This window comes from Corvus kubaryi, unplaced genomic scaffold (genome assembly GCF_017639235.1).
Source record: "Corvus kubaryi isolate FWS band 111438036 unplaced genomic scaffold, C.kubaryi_AGA036_p1.0 37354, whole genome shotgun sequence".
Classification (NCBI taxonomy): domain Eukaryota; kingdom Metazoa; phylum Chordata; class Aves; order Passeriformes; family Corvidae; genus Corvus; species Corvus kubaryi.
The window spans coordinates 827853-850451 of NW_024581116.1; the positions used below are offsets into that span (position 1 = coordinate 827853).

A 22599-nucleotide genomic window follows, 5' to 3' on the forward strand; every position below is an offset into this window, starting at 1 on the left:
CTGGCTGAGTTTTTATTAAGTCCTGTCCTGATGGAAATGATGCGTTGGTCTAAAAATCAGCATAACGGGTCCATTGATGCTGCAATTGGCCCACACCAAAATATTTTGCCACCACTGAATTATTTACTGACACCTTTGGTTTGGTTTTGATTTTGATTTGATAGTTTTGATTTGGCATTTTTTGAAAATTTTCCTTTGACAGAGCTGCTGCTTTCTCCTACAAACACAGAATGCCAGGATGGTTTGGGTGGGAAGGGACCTTGAATATCATCTTATCCCACCCCCTGCCACAGGCAGGGACACCTTCCACCACTCCAGGTTGCTCCAAGCCCCATCCAGCCTGGCCTTGGACACTTCCAGGGATGGGGCAACTCTCCTGGTCCTGTTTAAGTGCACACAAGTCAATACCCCAGGCATGGTGTAACTAGAGAGAAAAGTAACAGGAAATGAGAAAATTAACAGGAAATGCTGATAGGCTTCAGAGCTGAAGTTGAAAGCTGATGCAGGACCAGCTCCTGAGGTCCTCAAAGGTGGTTCAAGATCCAGCCAGGGCTACAGCATCCATCTCATGAAATCCACCCTTGCCATATCGTGTGAGGTTAGCCCAGGATGCAGACAGGAATTTCACTTCTGCCCCACCCCAACAGAGCTAAAGGAAATCACAAACCTTTTGGAGATCCCTGAGCTTTCCCTCAGTGAACCTTTTGCCTTAGGAAGGAGCATCCAACTGCTGCACCAACAGGAATGAGCGGGTGCTGTGATGTCACCCTGGGTTGTGTTGACATGGAATGCAGGCGATGTCCTGAGGTGTCTGCAGAGGCATCGCTGCTCCGAGAGCTGTGGAATAGTGTCGGCCCAGGATGGATTGAGATGCTGCTCCTTACCCTCTCCTGTTTAGCTTGCCTGACCAGCAGTGTCCAGGCAGGTTTTGTTTCTCAGCATTCTCAGCTCAGAGGAGATGCAGGATATTCACACGTGGGTAAGTGAAACAGGCCTTGGCTTATTCCTTCTGCTGAGGGAATAAAGGTGTGGCCTGTGCCCCAGCCTGATGCATCTTCCAGTCCCTAAACAAGGATTTTAGCCCACCTGCCTATGGGAGATGGTTAATTGTCCTTCCCACCCCAAATGCCTGGGCAGTGCTTGGGTGAGTTTAGGTTTGGGGAGGTGACAGGAATGTCAGGGGCTTTGGGAGAGATCAAATAGCAGATCCAAGGAGGGCATTCTCACCCTTTACTCTGCTGAGACCCCACCTGCAGAGCTGCCTCCAGCTGTGGGGTCCAACATCAGGAGGACGTGGAGGCTGCTGGAGCGAGTCCAGAGGAGGTCACGGAGATGCTCCAAGGGTTGGAGCCCCTCTGCTCTGGAGGCAGGCTGGGAGAGCTGGGGGTGTTCACCTGGAGAAGAGAAAGCTCCAGAGAGAGCTCAGCCCCTTCCAGGGCCTAAAGGGGCTCCAGGAGAGCTGGAGAGGACTTGAGACAAGGCGTGGAGGGACAGGACACAGGGAATGGCTTCCCACTGCCAGAGGGCAGGGATGGATGGGATATTGGGAAGGAATTGTTGGCTGTGAGGGTGGTGAGGCCCTGGCCCAGGTTTCCCAGAGAAGCTGTGGCTGCCCCTGGATCCCTGGAAGTGTCCAAGGCCAGGTTGGATGGGGTTTGGAGCAACCTGGTCTGGCGGAAGTTGGAGTTGGAATGGAGTTGGAAAAATTATCTTTAAATCCCTTCCAACCCCAAGCATTCTGTGATTCCGTGTTTCAATGACTCTCTGGTTGTTTCTGTCTCAGGGCTCAGGGATGTCCTGCCCCTGCCGTTCAGCAGCACAGGCTGTGACACTGCTGAACGTGCCCAACACGTCCCTTTTTGTACCCAGGGTGTGGCCTCCGACCATCCTACGAGTCCTTCCAGAAGACTGGCAAGAGGATTGGCACAGGGACACACGTCACGCCTGGGGAATTTCCATGGCACGTGAGCATCCAGAGCCACGGGAAGCACATCTGTGGAGGCACCATCATCAGTGCACTGTGGATTTTAACAGCGGCCCACTGCTTTGCAGAAGAGCTGTGAGTGCTCCAGGGGTGGGAGGGCAACCCAGGCACGGTGGGGGGATGACATTCCTCCTGGTGGGTGCAGGATGTGCATCTCCTCGGGGTCATGTGCCACATTTATGTGACTGAGCCCTGAAAACAGGGATTGTCTCCTTTGGGGGAAACAGGCCCATTTTTAAACACAGAAATGTGCAGAGACCTGCACAACGAGGAGAAGCAGAAGGGGAATACTTTGAGGGGTGGCCTGAGCAGCCTTGGATAAATGCCCCTGATGCTGTCCTGATGGCCCCAGGCATTTCTGGTGCATCTACACCTGTTGCAGTACCTTGTAAAAGATGATGTATTCCATTCTAGCTCATTCTATCCCCCAAATTACCTTTGCTTTCACACAGCAAAGACCTTCACCTCATGGAGACTCTGAATTTTAAAACACTGAATTCTGGATAAATCGACTCCATGCAGTGCCCAGGGGCGGAGTCCAACCCTCTGTGAGCCCCCTCCAAACTGTGGCAGGTCCGAGAGCCGAGACTGCTCAGTGACAAATGACCTGTGGCAGCACAGCCTGGAGCAGCTGGCTGGGGACAGCAGGGTCTGAGCAGCCAGCCCAGGGCACAGAGATCCAAGAGATCCAGCCCATTCCATCTGTCTGGTAGGGAGTGGGTTATTTATAACCTGGCTGCTTCCACGTTCTACCTCTGCACCTCTCTGCCCTGGAAATCATCCTTGCCTAGGAGTGAGGGTAAATTTCAGGGGTATTTGTAGCTGAACTGCCTGAGCCATCACCCTGCCCTGCTCTGGGGGAAGAGAAACCAACCTTTATAACCCAAATCCTTCATGTTTGCTGTGTCTTCACTCCTTCTGTTCTGCTTTTAAGGCCAGCAGATCTGACGGTGGCAGTGGGGGGAGTTGACCTGAGCCGCCCACTGGAAGAGCACAACCCAGACAGCCTGATCCTGCACGAGGAATTCAACAGAACCAGCTTGCAAAATGACATTGCCCTCATCCTGCTCAGCAATCCCATCGAGTTCAGCAAGGAGAAAATTCCCATCTGCCTGCCCTTCATGTGTGACCTGGACACGTGGCAGCACTGCTGGGCTGCTGGCTGGGAGAACACAAGTGCAGGTGAGGTGCTGGGGGAGATGCATTTGCTAATGGAAGATGGATTTTATCCACTTAAATTGGATATTGTCTCCCATGAGGGGTTTCCCAGACAAAGTTCCACTCCCCACCTCTCTGGTTAACGCATCCAGACCCCCCCCAGCCTCTGCACATCCACCAGTTCCCTGTTCAGGGCAAGAACCAGTTGCCCACAGACCCCCAGAGCAAAATCTGGGACCTATTTTGTCACCACCTCCAAAATTTGGACCTCTTTTTGGCACCCACGTTAAGACAAGCTCCACCCTGGTGGGTAAATTAGCACAGAATCATGGAATTATTTGGGGGTTGGAAGGGACCTTAAAGCTCATCTCATTCCACCCCCCTGCCATGGGCAGGGACACCTTCCACTAGCCCTGGTTGCTCAGAGCCCCATCCAGCCTGGCCTTGGACACTTCTCACCTTGTGGGATCCTTGTGGATAACTTCCAGCTTGGGATATTCTATGAATCACCCAGTTAGGCTGGGGCTAAGGTGGTCTGGACTAAGGGAAGTGAAGGTCTGGGGCTATCTTTGGCTTAATGCCTCCATGAGCTGGACTGACTTATTGGTTCTGGCCACTCCTTCCTTCACTCGCTTAGAACTGCAGATTGCTGTTGCTAATTGCTCTCATTTAAGCCCTAATTAAAGCAGTTCCAGCACTGATGTGACCCAAAATGTCTGTCCTGAACCAATGTCACTAAATAGTCAATCAGTTGTTTCATTATTGGAAAGAATTAATCAGGACTGGGAGGACAGGGGAGGGCCTTGGAGCTTGAGTGCTCCTTCCCAGGATGCAGTAAGTGAATTTTCCATTTAACCCTTGCTATTCTGCTCCAAAGGGTTGCTGTTTTTTCCATGAAACTCTGCATTTGCCTTCTTAGGCTTCATTTTCCTCACACAACAGTAATACACAACCCTGTTATAGTTGTGAAACTCTCCCATTTCACCAAGGTAATGTGTTCCTAGAACAGAGTGGCCACTGCAGAGACCCTCTGCAGGATTTCTCTTGAGCTCCTCTGTGCAAAATCCGTGGAGCAGCTCCGGGGATTGGCTCTGTGCCACTGTGTGGTCTCAGCTGACACAGATTCTGCTTCCAAAAATTGGTGTCAACATGCTCAGCCTGGGCACCCCCCACCCTCTGTCTGGGAGAGGCTTCAGGAAAAAACCAGCAGAAGCTGAGTGTGGTGAGAGGGGGGTGTGATGGTGTGAAATGGGCAAAGCCGAAAAATACAGGATCATAGAGCAGTTTGGGTTGGAAGGGACCTTAAAGCACATCCCATCCCACCTTGCTCCAAGCCCCATCCAACCTGGCCTTGGACACTTCCAGGGATCCAGGGGCAGCCACAGATTCTCTCCCTGTGCCAGGGCCTCCCCACCCACAGAGCCAAGAATTCCTTCCCAATATCCCATCTATCCCTGCCCTCTGGCACTGGGAAGCCATTCCCTGTGTCCTGTCCCTCCATCCCTTGTCCCAAGTCCCTCTCCAGCTCTCCTGGAGCCCATTTAGGGCCTGGAAGGGGCTCTAAAGTCTTCCCAGAGCCTTCTCTTCTCCAGGTGAACACCCCCAGCTCTCCCAGCCTGGCTCCAGAGCAGAGGGCCCCCATCTCCCTGGAGATTCCTACACCAAAGAATTTTCATCTTTGGGCACTTCCGTCTTAGCTGGAAAAGGGACGTGACAACTTTTCATCGTTAGATCTTGTCACTGAGTCCCAGTTTCCTGAAGGTTCTGGGAGGATTTAGCTCAGGGAAAGACAGAAGAAGGGGTGAGTTTCAAATCATCTGGAGATCTCAGCCTTATCCTTCAGACTCAGGTTCACTTTAGAGAGAAACATGGGTGAGATCCGTGGGGTTTCCAAGTAGCCCAGCACATTTTCAGTCCTTTTGTCACTTGCGGGTGCCAGCTGTGATTTCTGTATTCCCACCCCAAGGGAAGAATAAAGCAGATATTTCCTTTGTGTGCTGCCATCCCGAGAGCCACTTTGTGAAGATACAGCTGGGTAAGGCATGGCCTTGCAGCCCTCCCCAGGGTAAACAATGTTTTCATTGGATATCAGGAAAAAAATTCTGCCCTGGAAGAGTTGTTGGGCCTTGGAACAGCTATGCAGGGCAGTGTTGGAGTCCCCATCCCTGGAGGGATTTAAAAGTTGTGTGGATGTGGCATCTGGGGACATGGGTCAGAGGTGGCCTTGGCAGTGCTGGGGGAGTGGTTGGACTGGATGATCTTAAAGGTTGTTTCCAATGTAAATTATTCCATGATTCTGAATTCTGAGATTAGAATTCTGGGGAAAGCTCAGTGGACTTTGACCTGCAGGGGCTTGCACAGGATCTCATGAAGAGCCCCTCAGGCTGAGTTCCCAAAAAATCACAAGTGGGAAACCCCAGGTGTGCAGTGCAGCTCATCTCAGGTCATCACTGAGACCACCAGCAGGATAATCCAGCCCTTTGGGGGTTTCCCAGCAGTCTGGCATCCCTGCAAGTGTTCCAGGCCAGGCTGGACAGGGCTTGGAGCAACGTGGGATAGTGGAAGGTGTCCCTGCCCATGGTGGGGGGGTGGAATGAGATGATCTTTTAAGTTCCCTTCCAAAACAAACCATTCTGGGATCCTGTGATGAACTCAGGAGCACAAACATAATTGCCAACACTTGGGGATCCCCTGTAAGCCCCTGTGATCCCAAGATCCTACAGTTCTGCCCAGAGACCCCATTGCCCTGAGATACTTTAGAAATCCAGCTGAGATCCTTCCCAAGGGAAGTCTCCAGCTGCTCTGCAGCTTTGTTGATCCTTCTCATTTGCCACAGCATCCCATGTGCTGCAGAAAACACAGATGAAGCTCATCAGCAGGGAGAAATGCCTGGAGCAGATCCCACACCTTGTGGGGAGCGTGATGTGTGCTGAGACGGAGCAAGGAGGAGGAGGAGGAAGAGGCTGCCAGGTAAAGGGACCAGCATTCCTGGTCTGCTTCATGGCCAGGTTACAGCTGGAAAGGAGACAGGAATGGTTGTCCATGAGGTTCAAGGCAAAAGAATTGGGAGGGAGGTTTAATCTGGGGGTGTTTAATTTAAATATTAAAAACATTTCTCAGGTGAGGCCTTGGCTCTGACCCAAATATGCTTGGTTGTTCTGTGGGTGCCAGAACAAGTCACATCTTGTGGCAGTGGGTTGGTGACAGAGAATGAGGGACTTTACAAGCTAAATTATAAAGCATTTGAGCTGACACAGACACCCAAATGAGGCAAAACTCACTCCGAACTTGTGCCCTCAGAACACATTCCACCCCCAGGATCACTGTCCTGGTGTCAAACGAAGTCTGGATGCCAAAAACCACTTTGTCTTTCATAGCATCCAACTTCCAACCCCTCTCCTGAGAGCCTGGCAAGGACTGGGCACTCCTGCAGCCTCTGGTTCCAGACTGAGATTTCCGTCCTCCACCGGGCAATGGTTTCCTTGGTTTGGGTTGGACAGGGCCTTAAATTTCATCCAGTTCCAACCCCCTGCCATGGGCAGGGACATCTTCCACTAGCCCAGGTTGCTCCAAGCCCCATCCAGCTGTATTTTAGATATATCCATGGGTTTGGAGGGGGCTGGGTGGGCAGATACATGGATGGACATCTCCATCCTGTAGGAATTACTCATTGAAGGAAATAAATCAGCACCCAGGACAGAGAGAGAGGCAGAGGGTACAAGAACTGTGGGCAGCCAAGGGATGTTTACTTTGCAAAATGATGTTTCAGAGCCTCTGCCTCTGAAATCATTCAAGGAAGGACTTTCACCTCCATTAAATTTAATCAAAAAGTCTTAAAAAGGAACCTGCTACAGGATAACATTAACAGGATTAAAGAATGCACTTCCCACCCCAGCCTGAAGTTCTGTGGGTGAATGATGCTGGTGAAATAGCAGGAATGCTTGTTCCCAGCAAAATGAATGTCCTGGATTCAGAAAGCTGATGAAGAAGCTATTTTGATCCACAATAATGTCAGAGTCATCTGAGGAATGAAGCAGGAATGTGAGCTTTCCAAGCAGTGGAAGCACAAGAGCTTTGCATGAGTGATAATGCTCAGAATCCAGCATCTCCCTGTTTGTAGTGGGATCTTGACCAGGCAGGAATTCTTGTAAACTGGAATAAAGAGAACAGGACAAAACCAGAGCTGAGGGTAGAAGTGGTGCTTTTCAGGGATGAAAAAACTGACAAGGCTTGTCACCAGATTTTGCTGATTTGCTGGCAGGGAAGTGTTTTGCTGCTGGATGGTTTTCTGGCTTTCTGGGAAGTGCTGGTTAAAGCCATGGAGGTCACTTTTGGCCTCACTGGGCTGGGTCAGAAACCTGATGGCTTCTCCGTAGTGGGCTGCCTGGTCATGGCCTGGGACAGGACAGAGCTGAACCTGATGCTTCTTCTGCAGCAGGGACCACTGGGCAGAATCCCAGAATTGTTTAGGTTGGAAAAGACCTCCAAGATCACTGAGTCAATCCTGTGACCAATCCCCACCTCGTCACCCAGCCCAGAGCACTGAGTGCCACGTCCAGGCCTTCCTTGGACACCTCCAGGGATGGGGACTCCAAACCTCCTTGGGCAGCCCCTGCCAGTGCCTGAACACTCTCGCTGTGAGCAGATTGTTCCAGATATCCAATCTGACCCTCCCCTGGCACAGCTTGAGGCTGTTTTCCCTCATCCTGTCCCTGTTCCCTGGGAACAGAGCCTGACCCCCCTGGCTGCCCCCTCCTGTCAGGGAGTTGTGCAGGGTTCCCCCTGAGCCTCCTATTCTCCAGGCTGAGCCCCTTTCCCAGCTCCCTCAGCCACTCCTGGGGCTCCAGCTTCTTCTCCACCTCCATCCCCTTCCCTGGACACGCTCCAGCCCCTCAAGGTCCTTCTTGGAGCGAGGGGCCCAGAACTGGACAATTCATCTGCACTGTGGGCAGTGCAGGCTCTCAGGCTATGATTGTCTGTAAGGATTACAGGGTTTGTGTCAGAGGAGAGTGAGTCCAGATTTCAAAAGACCCAAATCCTTCCCATCCTCGTCTCTGTCATGGAGACAGAGCAGCCCTGGGCATGGTGTTGGTCTGTGCCAACCAGCTGTCTCCTGGAGGACTTCCAGGCTCCAGCTCTTGCATGGATCAGGAGCCACCCACGAGTCACTGTGGAGAGGCCAGGAAGGATTAGAAGCTGGGCAAGGCAGAGATTCCTGGTCAGGGAACAAGCCCTGGAGATGCTGAGTTTGCTCCGGTAGCTGTGGCCCCAGGAACTCTGGACACAGAGGAGATAAAAGCCTGATGTTAACCTTTCCTGGGATTTGCTGAGGATCAGGATATGTGTTTTCATGTCCAAAGCCAGGCTAAGGCAGGCAAGTTGCTGGACTCGAGGTTGTAAATCCACATGATCCAGATCTGGATCCAAATCTGTGAGCTGTGATGGTGAGAACAACTTTTTACATGGGGAGACAGTGACAGGACAAAGGGGAATGGTTTTAATCCAGAAGAGAGATTTAGATGGGATATTAGGAAGGAGTTCTTCCCTGTGAGGGTGGTGAGGCCTTGGCACAGGTAAAGCTGTGGGTGCCCCATTCCTGGGAGTGTCCAAGGCCAGGTTGGACAGGGCTTGGGGCAACCTGGGATAGTGGAAGAAATTCCTCCTGATGCCCAACCTGAACCTCCCCTGCTGCAGCTTGAGGCCATTCTATGAACAGAAAGGCCATGAATAAAAAGGCTCAGACATTTCACCAGCTGCCTTCATACCAGACCAGCCTAATTTGTGGATAACTGACCATATTCCTCTAATAACTCAAGGAGATTGAATAGCAGAGCTCCCAAGTATTTGTACTTTAAAAAAAAAGAATCTATTCCCTTAAAAAGAAAAATCTATTCTATCCCAATTCCCTGGCAGTTCTGCAGACAAATATATGGATTGGCTGGGAATTAACACTACCAGGAGCCGTAATTGACTTATAGTTCTATTTAGTCATAAACATTAACATTAATGGATGTTCAGGGGGTACAAGTGCTAAAGAACAGACACTGGAGATGGCCTATGTATTATTTTTTTGTGTGCTACATTTCTTCCATGACCCCATGAACCACAACTGATGTCTCATTCCTTGCTTTCTTAAGCGTCTTTTGTTAGGCTCCGATGCAATGGTAACTTGAACAATAATTAGAGTATAAGGGGCTCACAAAGCAAATGCCTCCTTCAGTGCCTTTCCTGCCCAGGCAAAATTCAGTAAATGGCCCAATTATAGTTCTGAGGGGCTGTGGGGGGAACTCTGATGTGGTGATTAGGACAAAGTGTGTTCAGCTGGAGTCAGAGGTCATCTACAGTTCAGCAGCACATGAAGGGGGGCCAGGTCCTGCTCTGATTTCATGGGAAGGAATCGTTGTGTGACCCCCAAGAGCAGTGGGGTGGTTCCAGCTCAGGTGAGTCCCGGGCTGCAGGTATCCACTGCCTCCCACAGCCTGCAGCAGGAGTGGATTTTGGCCATAAATCACACAGTGGTTAGGGTACAAAAAGTACCTTAAAGCTCATCTGGTTCCAGTCTTCTGCTATCCCAGGTTGCTCCAAGCCCCATCCAGCCTGGCCTTGGACACTTCCAGGGATCCAGGGGCAGCCACAGCTTCTCTGGGCACCCTGGGCCAGGGCCTCCCCACCCTCACAGGCAAGAATTCCTTCCCAATATCCCATCCAACCTTGCTTTCTGTCAGGTTAAAGCCATTTCCCCTTGTCCCATCTCTGAAAATCCCCTTTACAGGGCTCTCACCCCACAGAGCTGGAGCAAAAGCAGCAGTTGTTATGCAAACCCAGATGGGGTTTTCCCAGCCATTTCATGAGTGTCTGTTTTATAACCATCAGCATCTACAGAACCATCTTTCCACCAACAGGGAGACAAAAGCCCTGGTGCTGGGAGTCACTGAGATGGTTTTAAGCATCTGTGTTAAAATGAGATCAAGCCCTGTGCGTGTGTTTATTGCTCCCTGTGAACTGAAATCAAGCTGAAGGGGTTAAGATCACAGGGAGACACTTGGCTCCAAGGCAGGACAGTTGCCTACATTTAATTCTCCATTAGATATCCCAGGATATCCCCTGGTATCCCACTGCTCCCACCTCAAACCACGCCCCAGTGACTGCAATGGGAGCCTGACACTTGCACTGGAAAAGCTCTGGCATTCTTTCACGAAGTCTTGAATCATTTTGCTGGTCTTAACATGGCCCCAAAACTGCCAAGAAAGACTTGTGAAATAGAATTTTTTTAAGAAAAAGAGCCTGCCAATGAAAACTGTGTTTTTATAGGTAACTATCATGGATTCAAGGAGAAGAGCACAAACCAGGATAGTGTGGTCAGTCCCTGAAGAGAGGTGGAAGATGATGGTCTGGCTGCAGTCTGGAGGGAGGGGGAGTATCCACAGGAGCTCTTGAGGTTTTAAGTTCTTCTGCCTATCAGTCAAAGGTTTCCTGGAAGCCAGGAGTCACAACTATCCCAATTTCAGTCCAAAGTTATTACAAACTGCACAAAAGTACTTTATTATTGTATTTTAATAATAGAATCACAGAACCACTGAGGCTGGAAAAGCCCTCTGAGATCATCAAGTCCAACCATTATCCCAGCACTTCCAAGGCCACCATTGACCCATGTCCCCAAGTGCCACATCCACCTGTTTTCTGAACATTCCAGGGATGGGGACTCGACCACTGCCCTGGACATCTTTGCCGGGCTGGACAACCCTTTCAGTGAAGACATTTTTCCTAGTATTCAGTCTAAACATTCCCTGGTGCAGCCTGAGGCCATTTCCTCTTATCCTACTGAACAGAGTGATCCGCTGCCCATCCTTGTCGTGGATTTCCCATCACTGAACTATCGCTACCACCATGAGGTGGTTTTTATTTCCCCCAGGGACAGATTGCTTTAAGCAGGAACGTGTCCTGGGAAGCCCCAGAACAAAGCAGTGGAGAGGTGTTTCTGCATTTGCAGTTCCTTCAGTTTTCTTCTGAAGGGTCCTTTGATGTGCAGCTCCAAGAATCAGAACACTTTTCCCGTGGCCCGTGATTTTACAGGGCTTTCATCACTTCATCATTTTATGATGCGGGCGGACAAGTGAGCACATTCAGGCTCTGATGGCGTCATTCTTTAATATGGGAAAAATTAATTCCCCATGCAAGAACCTGGGATGACGATGAGGATGATGTTGGGTGTCTCTTCTGCTTTCTTCCTCTGGGTCGTAGCTTTTGGTCCCTCAAACTGAAGCTGTTTGGGAGTCCAGCATGGCTTTGTGTGCCTGCTGGGAAACAGAACTCCTCTGGATCCAGCTGAACACAAAATCCCAGCTTGCCCTGGGAGTGGGGAGCGGCTGTGATGGCTCAGAGGAGCCGCTTCTCATTCAATGACAGCTTTGAGGGAAAGCTGTGACTCACAGGCACATCCAAATTCTTCGAAGGAGTTGCCAGGCGTGTTGAAAAAGGCGGTCCAGCCATCAAACACATTCTGAGATTCCCAAAACTCTTGTAAGGAGATTCCTCACCAAAGGCTCCTGGAGAAACTGAGCTGTCATGAAGTGGAAGGGATTTGAACAGAGAAAGAACTTACAAGGAGAGTTGTGTTGGCATCCATGCAGGGAATTTTGATGTCCCAGGAGGGCAAATGCCAAGATGACCAAGTTGACCAATGCCACAGCATTCTTCAAAGTGGTCAAAGTGAAAGGTGGCTGTGCAGAGGTGCAGCAGGTCCCATTATACTGGAGGTTAAAACAGCAGCTGCAGCTCATTATTGATAAAGAAAAAGGAACAGATATATGGAGAAGCAATTCCAGCTGTACACTGGCCATAGTAGGCTCTAATTCAGCTATTACCATGTCAGAAGAACTGTGGGTAGCCCTTCAAAAACATCAGCTCGAGGCTCTGGGGAGGTCAAAAGGGCAACGAGAGCATTAGGAGTTATTAGGACAGGAATAGGTGGCAAAGCAAATGTGTTGTGCCAGAGCACTACTCCTGGGAGCTTCCCTGTGTGTGATTCCTGTCCACTCCATCTGAGAAAGGAGTGGCAATTTTAGAAAAGGAGGAAAGTAGAACAGGATGGGTGAACAGGGACCTGGAAGAGCTCCCAGCAGCACAGGGAATAGCAGAGCAAGACTGTGATGCTTGTAGGAGAGATGTCTGATGGGGATGTGGCACATTTCCGACCTCATGGGCAGCACACAGAGGAGTCGAGAGCTGTCCTCGTGTCACCGCTGCTCCAAACACATGAAGGAGGGGTGTCAGACGGCCCTATCAGGCAGCAGATCCACAGCAAAGAGAAGGAAGTGTTTTTTCATCCATCAGATAATTAAATAGGAGTCGCTGACCAGGATGTTGTGGGTATTTATCCTCAGGGATAAATGGATTCAAAAAGCAATTAGGTAATTTCCTGGATGAAGATCTCTCTGAGGCCATTAACCGCTGGGATGTAAATACAACTCTGCAAATACTTGTCCTGTTCCTCGTTCTCCTCCCCTGAGCACTTGCTGCAGATGACAGGCAGAGACAGGAGCCTGGGCCACATGGGCTCGGCCAGAGGCTACTGAACTGTCTGTGCCACCACGGTCACTAATGGCCCCTGCTGACTTCACAGTGGGTGGATTTGGGCTGTCTCCTCCCATTTTCCAGCCAGGGGATGGATGGACAGAGGAGCTGAAGGTTCTCGAAGGGTTTGTGTGAGAGGAGTCCAGGTTCCCTGTGTTACCTGGTGCATTTCTGATACCTGCACATTAACGTGGCCACAGCCTCCTTCCTCCCACTTTAAAGACAGCTGGAAACAACCAGGCAAATGATGTTTGCCAAAGCCTTTGCCTCCAGCAGCCAGGACAGCTCTGATGGGCGCTGTTGTTATTCCCAGTGTTGTTATTCCCGTGCTGATTGTCTCCAATTTGCACAGAACTCACCAACGTGAAAATGCAACCAGCAATGACTTGCAGGGATTGTGCATCCACCTAATGAGGATCAGATGAGTTGTTCTCCCACCCCCAGAGCTTCTCCCACCTTGGAAGATTTATGTGGATAAACGTGTTTGTTCTGATCAATGACTGTGCTGCAGACACGAATACAAATGAAAAAGAGAGATTACACTTTTGATCCAAAGCCCACTAAAGGCAGCAGAAAGGATCCTGGTGCTCACAAAAAAAAACCCCAAAAAACCACGGTTTTGGCCGCAGTGAAAAAGACGAAATTTTTGGTCAGCTTCAGTGAACAAAGCACCTTGTTAGGCAGTGACAGATTTTATACAACCCACAGCTATTTATCAGTGAATGTATCATTGCTTTCACCTCTCCTAATGGGAGGATTAACACGTTTAAGGCAGGAATTCAGCACCAGATCTGATTTGTTGCGCTTGCTTTTCACTCATCTTCGAGATGACAAGAAACATGAAACAGAAGCAAAGCTGCTATTTTTAGGTGATTTTCGTCTATCCAGAAAGTTGGCACTTAGAGGGAAAAGCAGGAGCAGGTGTCTGGTGTGTGCTGCTGACCAGGAGAGTTTCACCACCAGGATACAGGAGCCTGAAAAAGCAGCATTTAATAATTCTTCGATCCTCAGAGTCGTTAACCTGAGCGGTCATTAAATTAGCGTTGCTGGAAGCATCACAGAGCTGAGATAATTGTCCCAGCACTCAAAAACTCGCTCCTCCCACACCCTCTCTTACACAAGGATGGAAAACCTTGGGCCTGCCTTCCTGAGAGCTTAAGGTGGATACAGGGGTATTCAGAAGTGTCCAAGGACTGAGTTTCTTTTCTCCATCTTTAGCCCTATAAAAACCAGGCTCCCAATTCATCTGGGCTGCTGCTGTAATTATGTGAGCAAGATTATCACACGGAGAGGATGACTTGGCCCATTTTGTGCTAAAATCTTCATGTTAAATAGCTGAAATTAAGAGAAATGGCGTGTGAGAAGTAGCACCCAGGAAGCAGAGCAGCTCAGCCCATGTGGAAAGGGATCTGAAGGAGGATTTGGGATTATGGATTATGGAAATTGATTTGCCGCTGCTGCCTGGGCTGTCAGAACATTCCTGAGCTCCCTCTCTGCCCAAAAGTTTTAAATCACTGATCCCCCAAGCCCTGCGGAAACATCCCCCTTTCCCCACCAACCAGGCAGGGAACCAAATGGACGTGGTTAAAGAGGAAAACAGGGGAAGAGCAGATGTGATTTGAGAGGGAAACTGGGTGAGGCAGAGTTCAAATAGGGATCGCTGGCTCTGCCGCGGCCTCGTGCGAATCACATCCCTCGCCAGCCGCGGCTTTCCCAGCCAGGAAACGCGGCAAGACAATTCCCCAGGGGACAGTCACAGGGCACCAGGAATTCACTGGTGCTCCGATACCCCAGGAAGGAAGATCCTTTACGAGTGTGAACAGCCTCCAAACTGGAGGCTGAAACCCATCTGTGCAGGGGCTCGGCCGGTGCTGAAAATCTCCTTTTCCTGCTGGGAAAAAGCCGGCGCGGAGCATCCCGGGCTCCCACTCTCCAGACTCCGCTCGTCATCCCCGTGTGGGAGGCTCCCAGCGCCTTCCTCTCGCCGCTAGGATAATGCGTTCGGCCCGTTCCTGCCCCGAGGGGATCCGCAGTGAAATCCCCGGTAATCGAATCGTGCGTGGATGCTCATTCATCCCCACAGGATGCCACCGCCAAGGACGTCCGCAACGCGCGGCTCCAAGGTCGCTGCAAGGGCACCTCTGTGGTTTTCACGGGAGTTCTTGGCTGAAATGGGGTGGGGAAATGTCTTTAGATGCTGAGGCTGAAGAGGGTCCAGCAGCACTGCTTGAGGTGCAAGGACGTGGCTACAGTAACAACAAACAGTGTTGATTTTATGTTTGGACTCAACAGTCTGAAAGATCTTTTCCAGCCTGAATGAGTTTATAAGCCTCTGATCTTTGTTGGTCCCTTCCAGCTCAGGATATTCTGTGATTCTATGAACATTTCCTCTGCATTTATCTTAATTTTTGCCTCCTGACTGAATACTGAACTGAAAAAAAAAAGGAAAAAAAAGTATAAGAATATTAATGACCAGAGCCCTCCAGCTACTGGAGTGGGAATTCAGCCATAAACTTCAGCGAGTGCTGATGAGCTGCACAGGGAACTTCAGCCTCTTCCTTGCTCATTAATTAATGTGTGTTAGCTCAGGGTAGCTGCTGGCAGAAGGGGTTTCATCTGTTAATGACAAAGATGTTTCCCAAAGTAGTGTGCAAACAGGGAAGGACAACATTTCCCAGTAAAGTTTGCTGTCTTGGGAAGTGGATTTGTGTTGAATTTGTTTACCACAAGTGCTGGAGAAAGGGTGGAAAAAAAGATTCAAACCCACTGTGGAAGGAAACTTATTTATAGCAGGGGCTGCACAGCACTGAAGATGTCCTGGAATCTCAGACTAGTTTGGCTTGGAAGGATCTAAAAAATCCTTTAGTTCCACCCCCTGCCATGGGCAGGGACACCTTCCACTAGCCCTGGTTGCTCCAAACCCCATCCGACCTGGCCTTGGACACTTCCAGGGATCCAGGGGCAGCCACAGCTTCTCTGGGCACCCTGTGCCAGGGCATCACCACCCTCACAGCCAAGAATTCCTTCCCAATATCCCATCCATCCCTGCCCTCTGGCAGTGGGAAGCCATTCCCTGTGTCCTGTCCCTCCATGCCTTATCCCAAGTCCCTCTCCAGCTCTCCTGGAGCCCCTTTAGGCCCTGGAAGGGGCTCTGAGTTCTCCCTGGATCCTTCTCCAGGTGAACACCCCCAGCTCTCCCAGTCTTCCCTCAGAAAAGTGCTGCACCTGCCTTGGGTAGATTTTGTGCCGCTCTCTCTTCTCCCTGGGTTTGTGTCCAGAGATTCCAGAGCTGGATGTGTATGGATACAAAAAGGCTGCTAGCAAGGATTTTCTTGCTATTTTCTAAGTCCGTGAGAGACTTTTCTCTCTCACAGAAGAGGTAGCAGGGAATGTAAACAACCAAGCCACCTGCAGCCTTGAAAAGTCTTGTTTATGGTATAGTAGAAAAATATTCTGACAATGGATGTTTTAGGATTTTAGCCAATCACCCCCAAGGGGTGGCTGATCCTTTGTCCAATTAGACTATGAAGAAAAAAGTCTATAAAAGAGTTTGTAAAACAATTAAATAAATCAATCTTGCTGCACAATTCCTGCCTGCTGGATCTTCTCTCCTCCTCCTCCCTATGGCTGTGGGACATGGTGATATGCCCTAGGGCCTAGGCCTGTGGTAATAAATGTGCTCTTGGTGTTGCAGCTACAGCAGCCAACAGGAGAAAATTCCTCTTTTTGAGGTGGCTACATTTGAAGCCTTGCCCACGCTGGGTGAGTGGTGGTTTTCCTTGCAGAGGTGGGAAAGTTTTCAAGCAAGTGGCTGTGGCTTCAAGAAGGATTTGTCAGGATTATTTTTCATCTCCTGCCCAGTTTCTGGCTGCCAGCCCCCAAAATTCACAGTGGCAGGTACCCAGCACCTCCACGCAGCAGCTTTGCAGAGAAGACAAGGACTGAGTGAGCAGTCACAGCAAATGTTCCTTTTCTCTCTGGGATGTTGTCTCTTGCTGACAGGTCTCAGGTATCCTCCTGGGGCCATGGGAGCATGTGGAAAAGGCTGGGAATGACAGGGCAGTGCACTGAGCCAGAGCTTGGGACTGATCTCCTCCTCCTGGCTTCTGTATCTCTTTATTCTGCAGGATCTCAGGGCTGAGCTGTGAAATTTTGAATGCAAATTCCCTTTTTTTCTCCCCAAATCCTCAGGGACCTGAGACAGAGATTGATTTTCCCACTCAGCCTGTGGGAAGCAAATGCTCTGAGGGACCTGAGGTTTGACCCAGCTGTAACATTCCTCCTTCTGCCGCAGGTGGACGGCGGGGGACCTCTGGTCTGCAGCTACTGGGACACCATGAAGTGGTTCCAGGTCGGCATCGTCAGTGGAGGAAATCCAAACCACAGGATTTTAACATCTGTTTACAGCTACCAGGGCTGGATCGAGAAGGAAACAGCCATAAGGGGAAAACCTTTCTTCACCGAGGGTGTGGACAGTGGATCACATCTCAGGGTTGCTCGTTCCAGGGCTGGGACACGGATGGTGTTTCTGGAGTATTGTCTCCTTTTATTCATCTCTTTAATAGCAATTAAATTACCCTGAGAGAAGATTTTTGAAAATAAAAGTCAGAACTTCCACGTTATGCTTCCTTCTGAGGCCAACCTGCTCCATGTCACCGATGTGGACACAGGCACCAACAGGAGATGTCACCATGAGACAGGGAGTGAGGCAGAGGCCGGAGAAATGAAATGAAGGAGGCAGGACTTGGGCAAGAGGGGCCATAATCCTCTGGAGAACACGGATTTTCCACACTGCTGGGTCACGCAGGACTCGGTTGTTTGCTAAGCTCAGATGCAAAGCAGAGCTGTGGCATCGGAAGGTGCTGATCCCCTTGGAAAGCTGAAACCCAGGGGGAGATGTTAATTTGCTCATTATCATTAGTTGTTGTAGGATAACTCTGGGTTAGTGCATCTTACAGCTAATTATTAGCTGGACTAATTTATTTTAGGCTAATATTAACTAATTTTATTTTTACTAAGAGCACCTTCAGAGAGCTCAGCCCCTGCTCAGGTGCTGTCAAACCTCTGGGACAGAACCACTGAGGCCCTGGAAGAGGTTTCCCAGAGAATCTGTGGCTGCCCCATCCCTGGAAGTGTCCAAGGCCAAGCAAAAGCAAAGAGATTTTTTCCCCTCTGTTAGAGGTGTTTTTTCCTGCATTGCTGAGAGCTCCACATCCCAGCCCGAGCTGGGACTGAGCTGTTCCTTCATCCTAATACATGGTCCTTTATTGCTCTCCAGCATTCCAAATGTGTTCTGCTTTTCACAAGGAGGTTTTAGCTTTTCTTGGAGGTGATGGGGAAGGAGAGAGGCAGCAAAGTCCCCTTCATGTCCCACCTTTGCATAAAAGCACCTGCAATTTGCAGCAGTGATAAAACCCAGTGAATGTGCAATGGGACAGAACCTCACAAATTGGTTTTAATTACCTTGATATTTTCTGGCTAGCTGGCAGAGAAGCCTTGTAAATGAGAATTAATTCATCTACCTTAAGCTAATGCAAACCCATCTTGGCATAAAAGTCAGCCTTTATTTTCTGTGTTATCTGAGCAGAAAATAATGCTTAATTATTATTAGTTCTGAGTAATGCTTATGAAAATTGCTCCACATTAATTTCACATGGCTGACTGGCTAATGGATGCATAAGGGTCTTGTAACCCTTTGCAAAAAGACTAATAAGAGCTAAAAACAACGGGAATATATTACTTTAACAGCTATTAGTAGCAGACAGTGTCTGCTGGCATTAATACCTATATTTATTTTCCTTTCTATTAATAATATATCAACAGATTCTGGAAGCCGTGGATGTCAGGAAATATTTCCTAATGTTGCAATCTCTTCAGCTGCAGAATTGTTTCCCCCAGAGGAAATGAGAGAAGTCCTCCTGCTTAAATTATTTTAATGTAGGGGCTGTATAAAGCACTTTTGTCTCCAGCACATGGCAGGGAAAAAGCCTGGGCTTACAGGGGCCTGCAAAACGACCCAGTAGGTCTTTTCCATCAGAAGCATTTGCAAATTGATCATGGCCTGTGCTAAATGAAGGAAGGGCGCTTCTGCTCTGGGTTTTGATTCATCCTGCTCTTGATTTATTCAATGGATTTGGGGAGAAGTTTGTGCTTGGTGCCTCAGTTTCCCTGCTTGTAAGTTGAGAGCATGAAAGGGGCTCACTTTGCTGTGTGGAAGCATCACTTCTACAAGTTCAGAGCACCAAAGAAATAAACAGGAAAAACCTTTTCCTCCTTATTTAAAACATCATAAAACTCAGCAAAGTGAATGCGTCTCGCCTACTACATCCACTGTTCAATAATTAGGGTGAGAAAGGACACGTTTGTTTAACATTTCTAGGCTGCAGTTAGGTCTGATGAAAACATCTTGGTGCTGTGTTTTTTTCTGAGGGTATTTGTGTTTTCAGGGAGCAATTCTGATTGTGAGAATATGTTGGAGTCTCTCAAAATCAAAAGGCAGCAGTTCAATGGGACGCATCCATTTTTGAAGCTTTATAACGTTGGTGTAAATGTTTATTATGTTGTTGTATTCTGTATTTATTGAATCCCAAAATGGTTTAGGTTGGAAGGGATCTTAAGATCACCTAATTCCACCCCCTGCCATGGGCAGGGACACCTTCCACCATCCCAGGTTGCTCCAAGCCCCATCCAACCTGGCCTTGGACACTTCCAGGGATCCAGGGGCAGCCACAGCTTCTCTTGTGGGTTTAGAACATCAAAGTGAAACATTTCCAGACTCAACGTTTATGCTTCAGTCTGTAGTTGGCAAAAGTTCACCTTTTGTCTTAATTTACAGCTCATTTCTTATTGCCCCTCCCTTCTTTCCAGAGACAGATTTTGTTTACAGCACTGCACCTTTAGCAGCAAATAAACAGGATATGGAAATGCTCAGAGACCTGGGAAAACATCTGTAAGAGGATTCAGGGGAAAAAAAAATAGGAGGATATGAGTACTCAAGCAGAGAAAAGAGGTGGTCAGGAGCTGCTTGCACGTTTTGCTGAGGAGATAAGAAGAAAAGCTCCCGTGAGCACTGAAGGCAGCAATTTAAAAGCCAATACATCAAAGTAATTTTGGCTTAGTTCTGCAGAGATTAAGGGCTTTGTATATCCACGTGTTTCCCTGTCTGCCCAATCCCAGCCAGCATTTGCACGCCAGCTGGAGCAGGGAGCTGGAAGAGTTGAAGATGATGATGTTCGTGCAAATTTGGCAGCAAGAGCTGGTTGAGAGGTGGGGAGGGCTCCAAGCACAGGTGTGTGGCTCCACCTCAGAGGAGGAAGGTGGGAAGAGCAGCAATCCATGGTCACAGGTAGCTGCTGCTGGAGAAATCCAACCTTTACTCTTTCTCCTGGTGGAAGGTCTCCCTGCTGATGGGATGAGCTTTAATGTCCCTTCCAACCCCAAATATCCCATGATTCTGTGATTCAAGGAGATGATCCCAGACCTGTCACCCAGCTCCTTCTCAGTACATGTCACCTGGGGGATCTGAAGACAAAGGCCAGGCTGGATGGGGCTTGGAGCAACCTGGGCTAATAGAAGGCGTTCCTGCCCCTGGCAGGGTGTGAGGTGGGGTAAGTTTTAAGGTCCCTTCCAACCCAATTCACTCTCTGTGTCCATGATTCTTATTCCTCTTTGCTTGCACACACAGCTTTGCACACACAGCTTATTAAACTGCCTTTCTTGCCCTGTAGGATTTTTGCCTTTACACTGGACCCTGCATTTCCATTTTCCTGGTATTTTAAATCCCATACTCATGCACCTCCAAGGACTTATTTAAAAACGACCTCTGCAGGTTGGTCCTTACATAAACTTGAGGTGACTGTTTTATTTTCCTTGCAAACAGCACACAGAGGTTGTGATTTCGTGTCTCCCATAACCTAAATGGTACCAAGACCTTTTTTCCACCTCCAAAACCACCTAGCCCTGTCCTGCCTGACCCATATGGTCACATCCTCTGCATCTGGGTGGCTGATGCAAACTGGCTGATCCAAACTGCTTCCTGGCAAAGGGTCCTGGCCTGTGTTTGGGTTGGTTTCAGCCATCTCTGCTCTGTGTAGGTGGGAAAATCCTGTACCCACTCAGCCCTGTTTGATTTCCCAGCACAGAGCTCCCTCCTCCAAACCCCGCTTCTTTCCCAGCTCTTCTGCCAATGATTCCTGCTCTACAGCCATCCCGAACATCCTCCTACAGCCTGGCAGGCTCGCTGGAGTCACAAAGCCATTATTGAGATCCTCCAATGACTTTAAAAGATGCATTTTGGTGTTCTGTTTCCCCCACTGTGTTTCGGGGCACTCTGAGTCACCGCTGAAAAGGGTTTGGACCAACCCGCTGCCAGTCGATTTGGGAAGGGGCTGCATCCCAAACTTCTCAATGCCACCCACACCCCTGCTCGGCTGCCAGGATTTCAAAGCAATCCACTGCACAATTACAGGCTAAAAACACAAAAAAGGGAAGGGAACGGTGCCATCCCACTGTGATCTCATGGAGAAAGGCAGATCTGTTTCGTGATAAAGGTAAATCGGTTTCTGCTTCGCTGCATAATGAGCCTCCGATGATTTCAGCAGGAGAAATCCCAATTAGAAACGGGTGGAAGAGGGGCATTCCCATCTTGGGAACACGTTGGAAAGGCTGAGGATTTTTCCTGTTGCGCTTTGTGGTTAAACTGAAGCTTTTGCATTTTGAGAAAAGCATCCTGAAATATCCAGACACGATCCAAGCAGAACCCCAGCTATCCTACCTCTTCCTGTCACCTGCTACAGTCTGGTGAGAGGAACATCCCCTTCCAACCCAGGTATGATCCAGGGCACAAGTCCATGGGCTGGTGGGAGTCACTGTGGGAGCTGCTCTGCATCTTGTAAATGACTGTTTGCAAGAATAAAGGGGCAAGAGACAGAATCAAAGAATCACAGAATAATTTAGGTTGGAAAAGACCTCCAAGACCATCGAGTCCATCCTGTGACTGATTCCCACCTTGTCACCAGCCCAGAGCACTGAGTGTCACCTCCAGTCATTCCTTGGACACCTCCAGGGATGGGGACTCCAAACCTCCTTGGGCAGCCCCTTCCAGTGCCCGACCACCCTTTCCATGAAGAAATTCCTCCTGGTGTCCAACCTGACCCTCCTCTGGCACAGTTTGAGGCCGTTTCCTCTTATCCTGTCCCTGTTCCCTGGGAGCAGAGCCCGACCCCCCCGGCTGCCCCCTCCTGTCAGGGACTTGTACAGAGCTACAAGGTCCCCCCTGAGCCTCCTTTTCTCCAGGCTGAGCCCCTTTCCCAGCTCCCTCAGCTGCTCCTGGGGCTCCAGCCCCTTCCCCAGCTCCGTTCCCTTCCCTGGACATGCTCCAGCCCCTCAATGTCCTTCTTGGAGTGAGGGGGGGTGTAGATATTTCTAATACAATTTTTGAAGAATTCTGACAAATCCCAAAGTAAATGCAGGAGTGAAGGGGAAGCAAAGGCACCTCCTGGTCCAACCTGATCCAGAGCCCAGACAGGGTTGTAGGAATCCCAGATGTGCCACTTGTAGGTACTCTCTGTCAACAAACAGTGGTACCAACAATGGTGGCAACCTCACAAGGCCAAGTGGCCATCTCCAGGCTTTGAAAAGTTCTCCCTTCCTCATATGGGTGCCCTCAATTCAACTGACTCTTGGAAAATCCTGGATCAGGGTTGGTGTCCTACAATGTTAAACCTGAGGATTTCATCAGCTGAGTCTGACTCCAGGCTAGGGATGCTCCCATGGCTCAGCTACCAGGAAAAGATTGTTTTATCCTTATCATCTCTTATAATTTTCCCCATGACATTTCCCATTTACAAAGTCTGGAAACAAAACTGGGCCAAACAGCCCCACTG

The 22599-nt window shown here is 49.4% G+C and overlaps 1 protein-coding gene across 2 annotated transcripts; it reads left to right on the forward strand.

Moving 5' to 3' along the window:
• Positions 1-273: 273 nt before the first annotated feature.
• On the forward strand, positions 274-21706 carry PRSS55 (serine protease 55). Of its 2 annotated transcripts, XM_042032773.1 has the most exons (5): positions 274-979; positions 1870-2059; positions 2919-3166; positions 5979-6112; positions 17010-21706. In XM_042032773.1, the coding sequence occupies exons 1-5, from the start codon at positions 745-747 to the stop codon at positions 17295-17297; spliced, it is 1095 nt and encodes a 364-aa protein (XP_041888707.1). In that variant the 5' UTR covers positions 274-744; the 3' UTR covers positions 17298-21706. The 2 variants fall into 2 exon arrangements, with proteins under 2 accessions (XP_041888707.1, XP_041888708.1); XM_042032774.1 differs by lacking the exon at positions 5979-6112.
• The last annotated feature ends 893 nt before the right edge of the window (positions 21707-22599 follow it).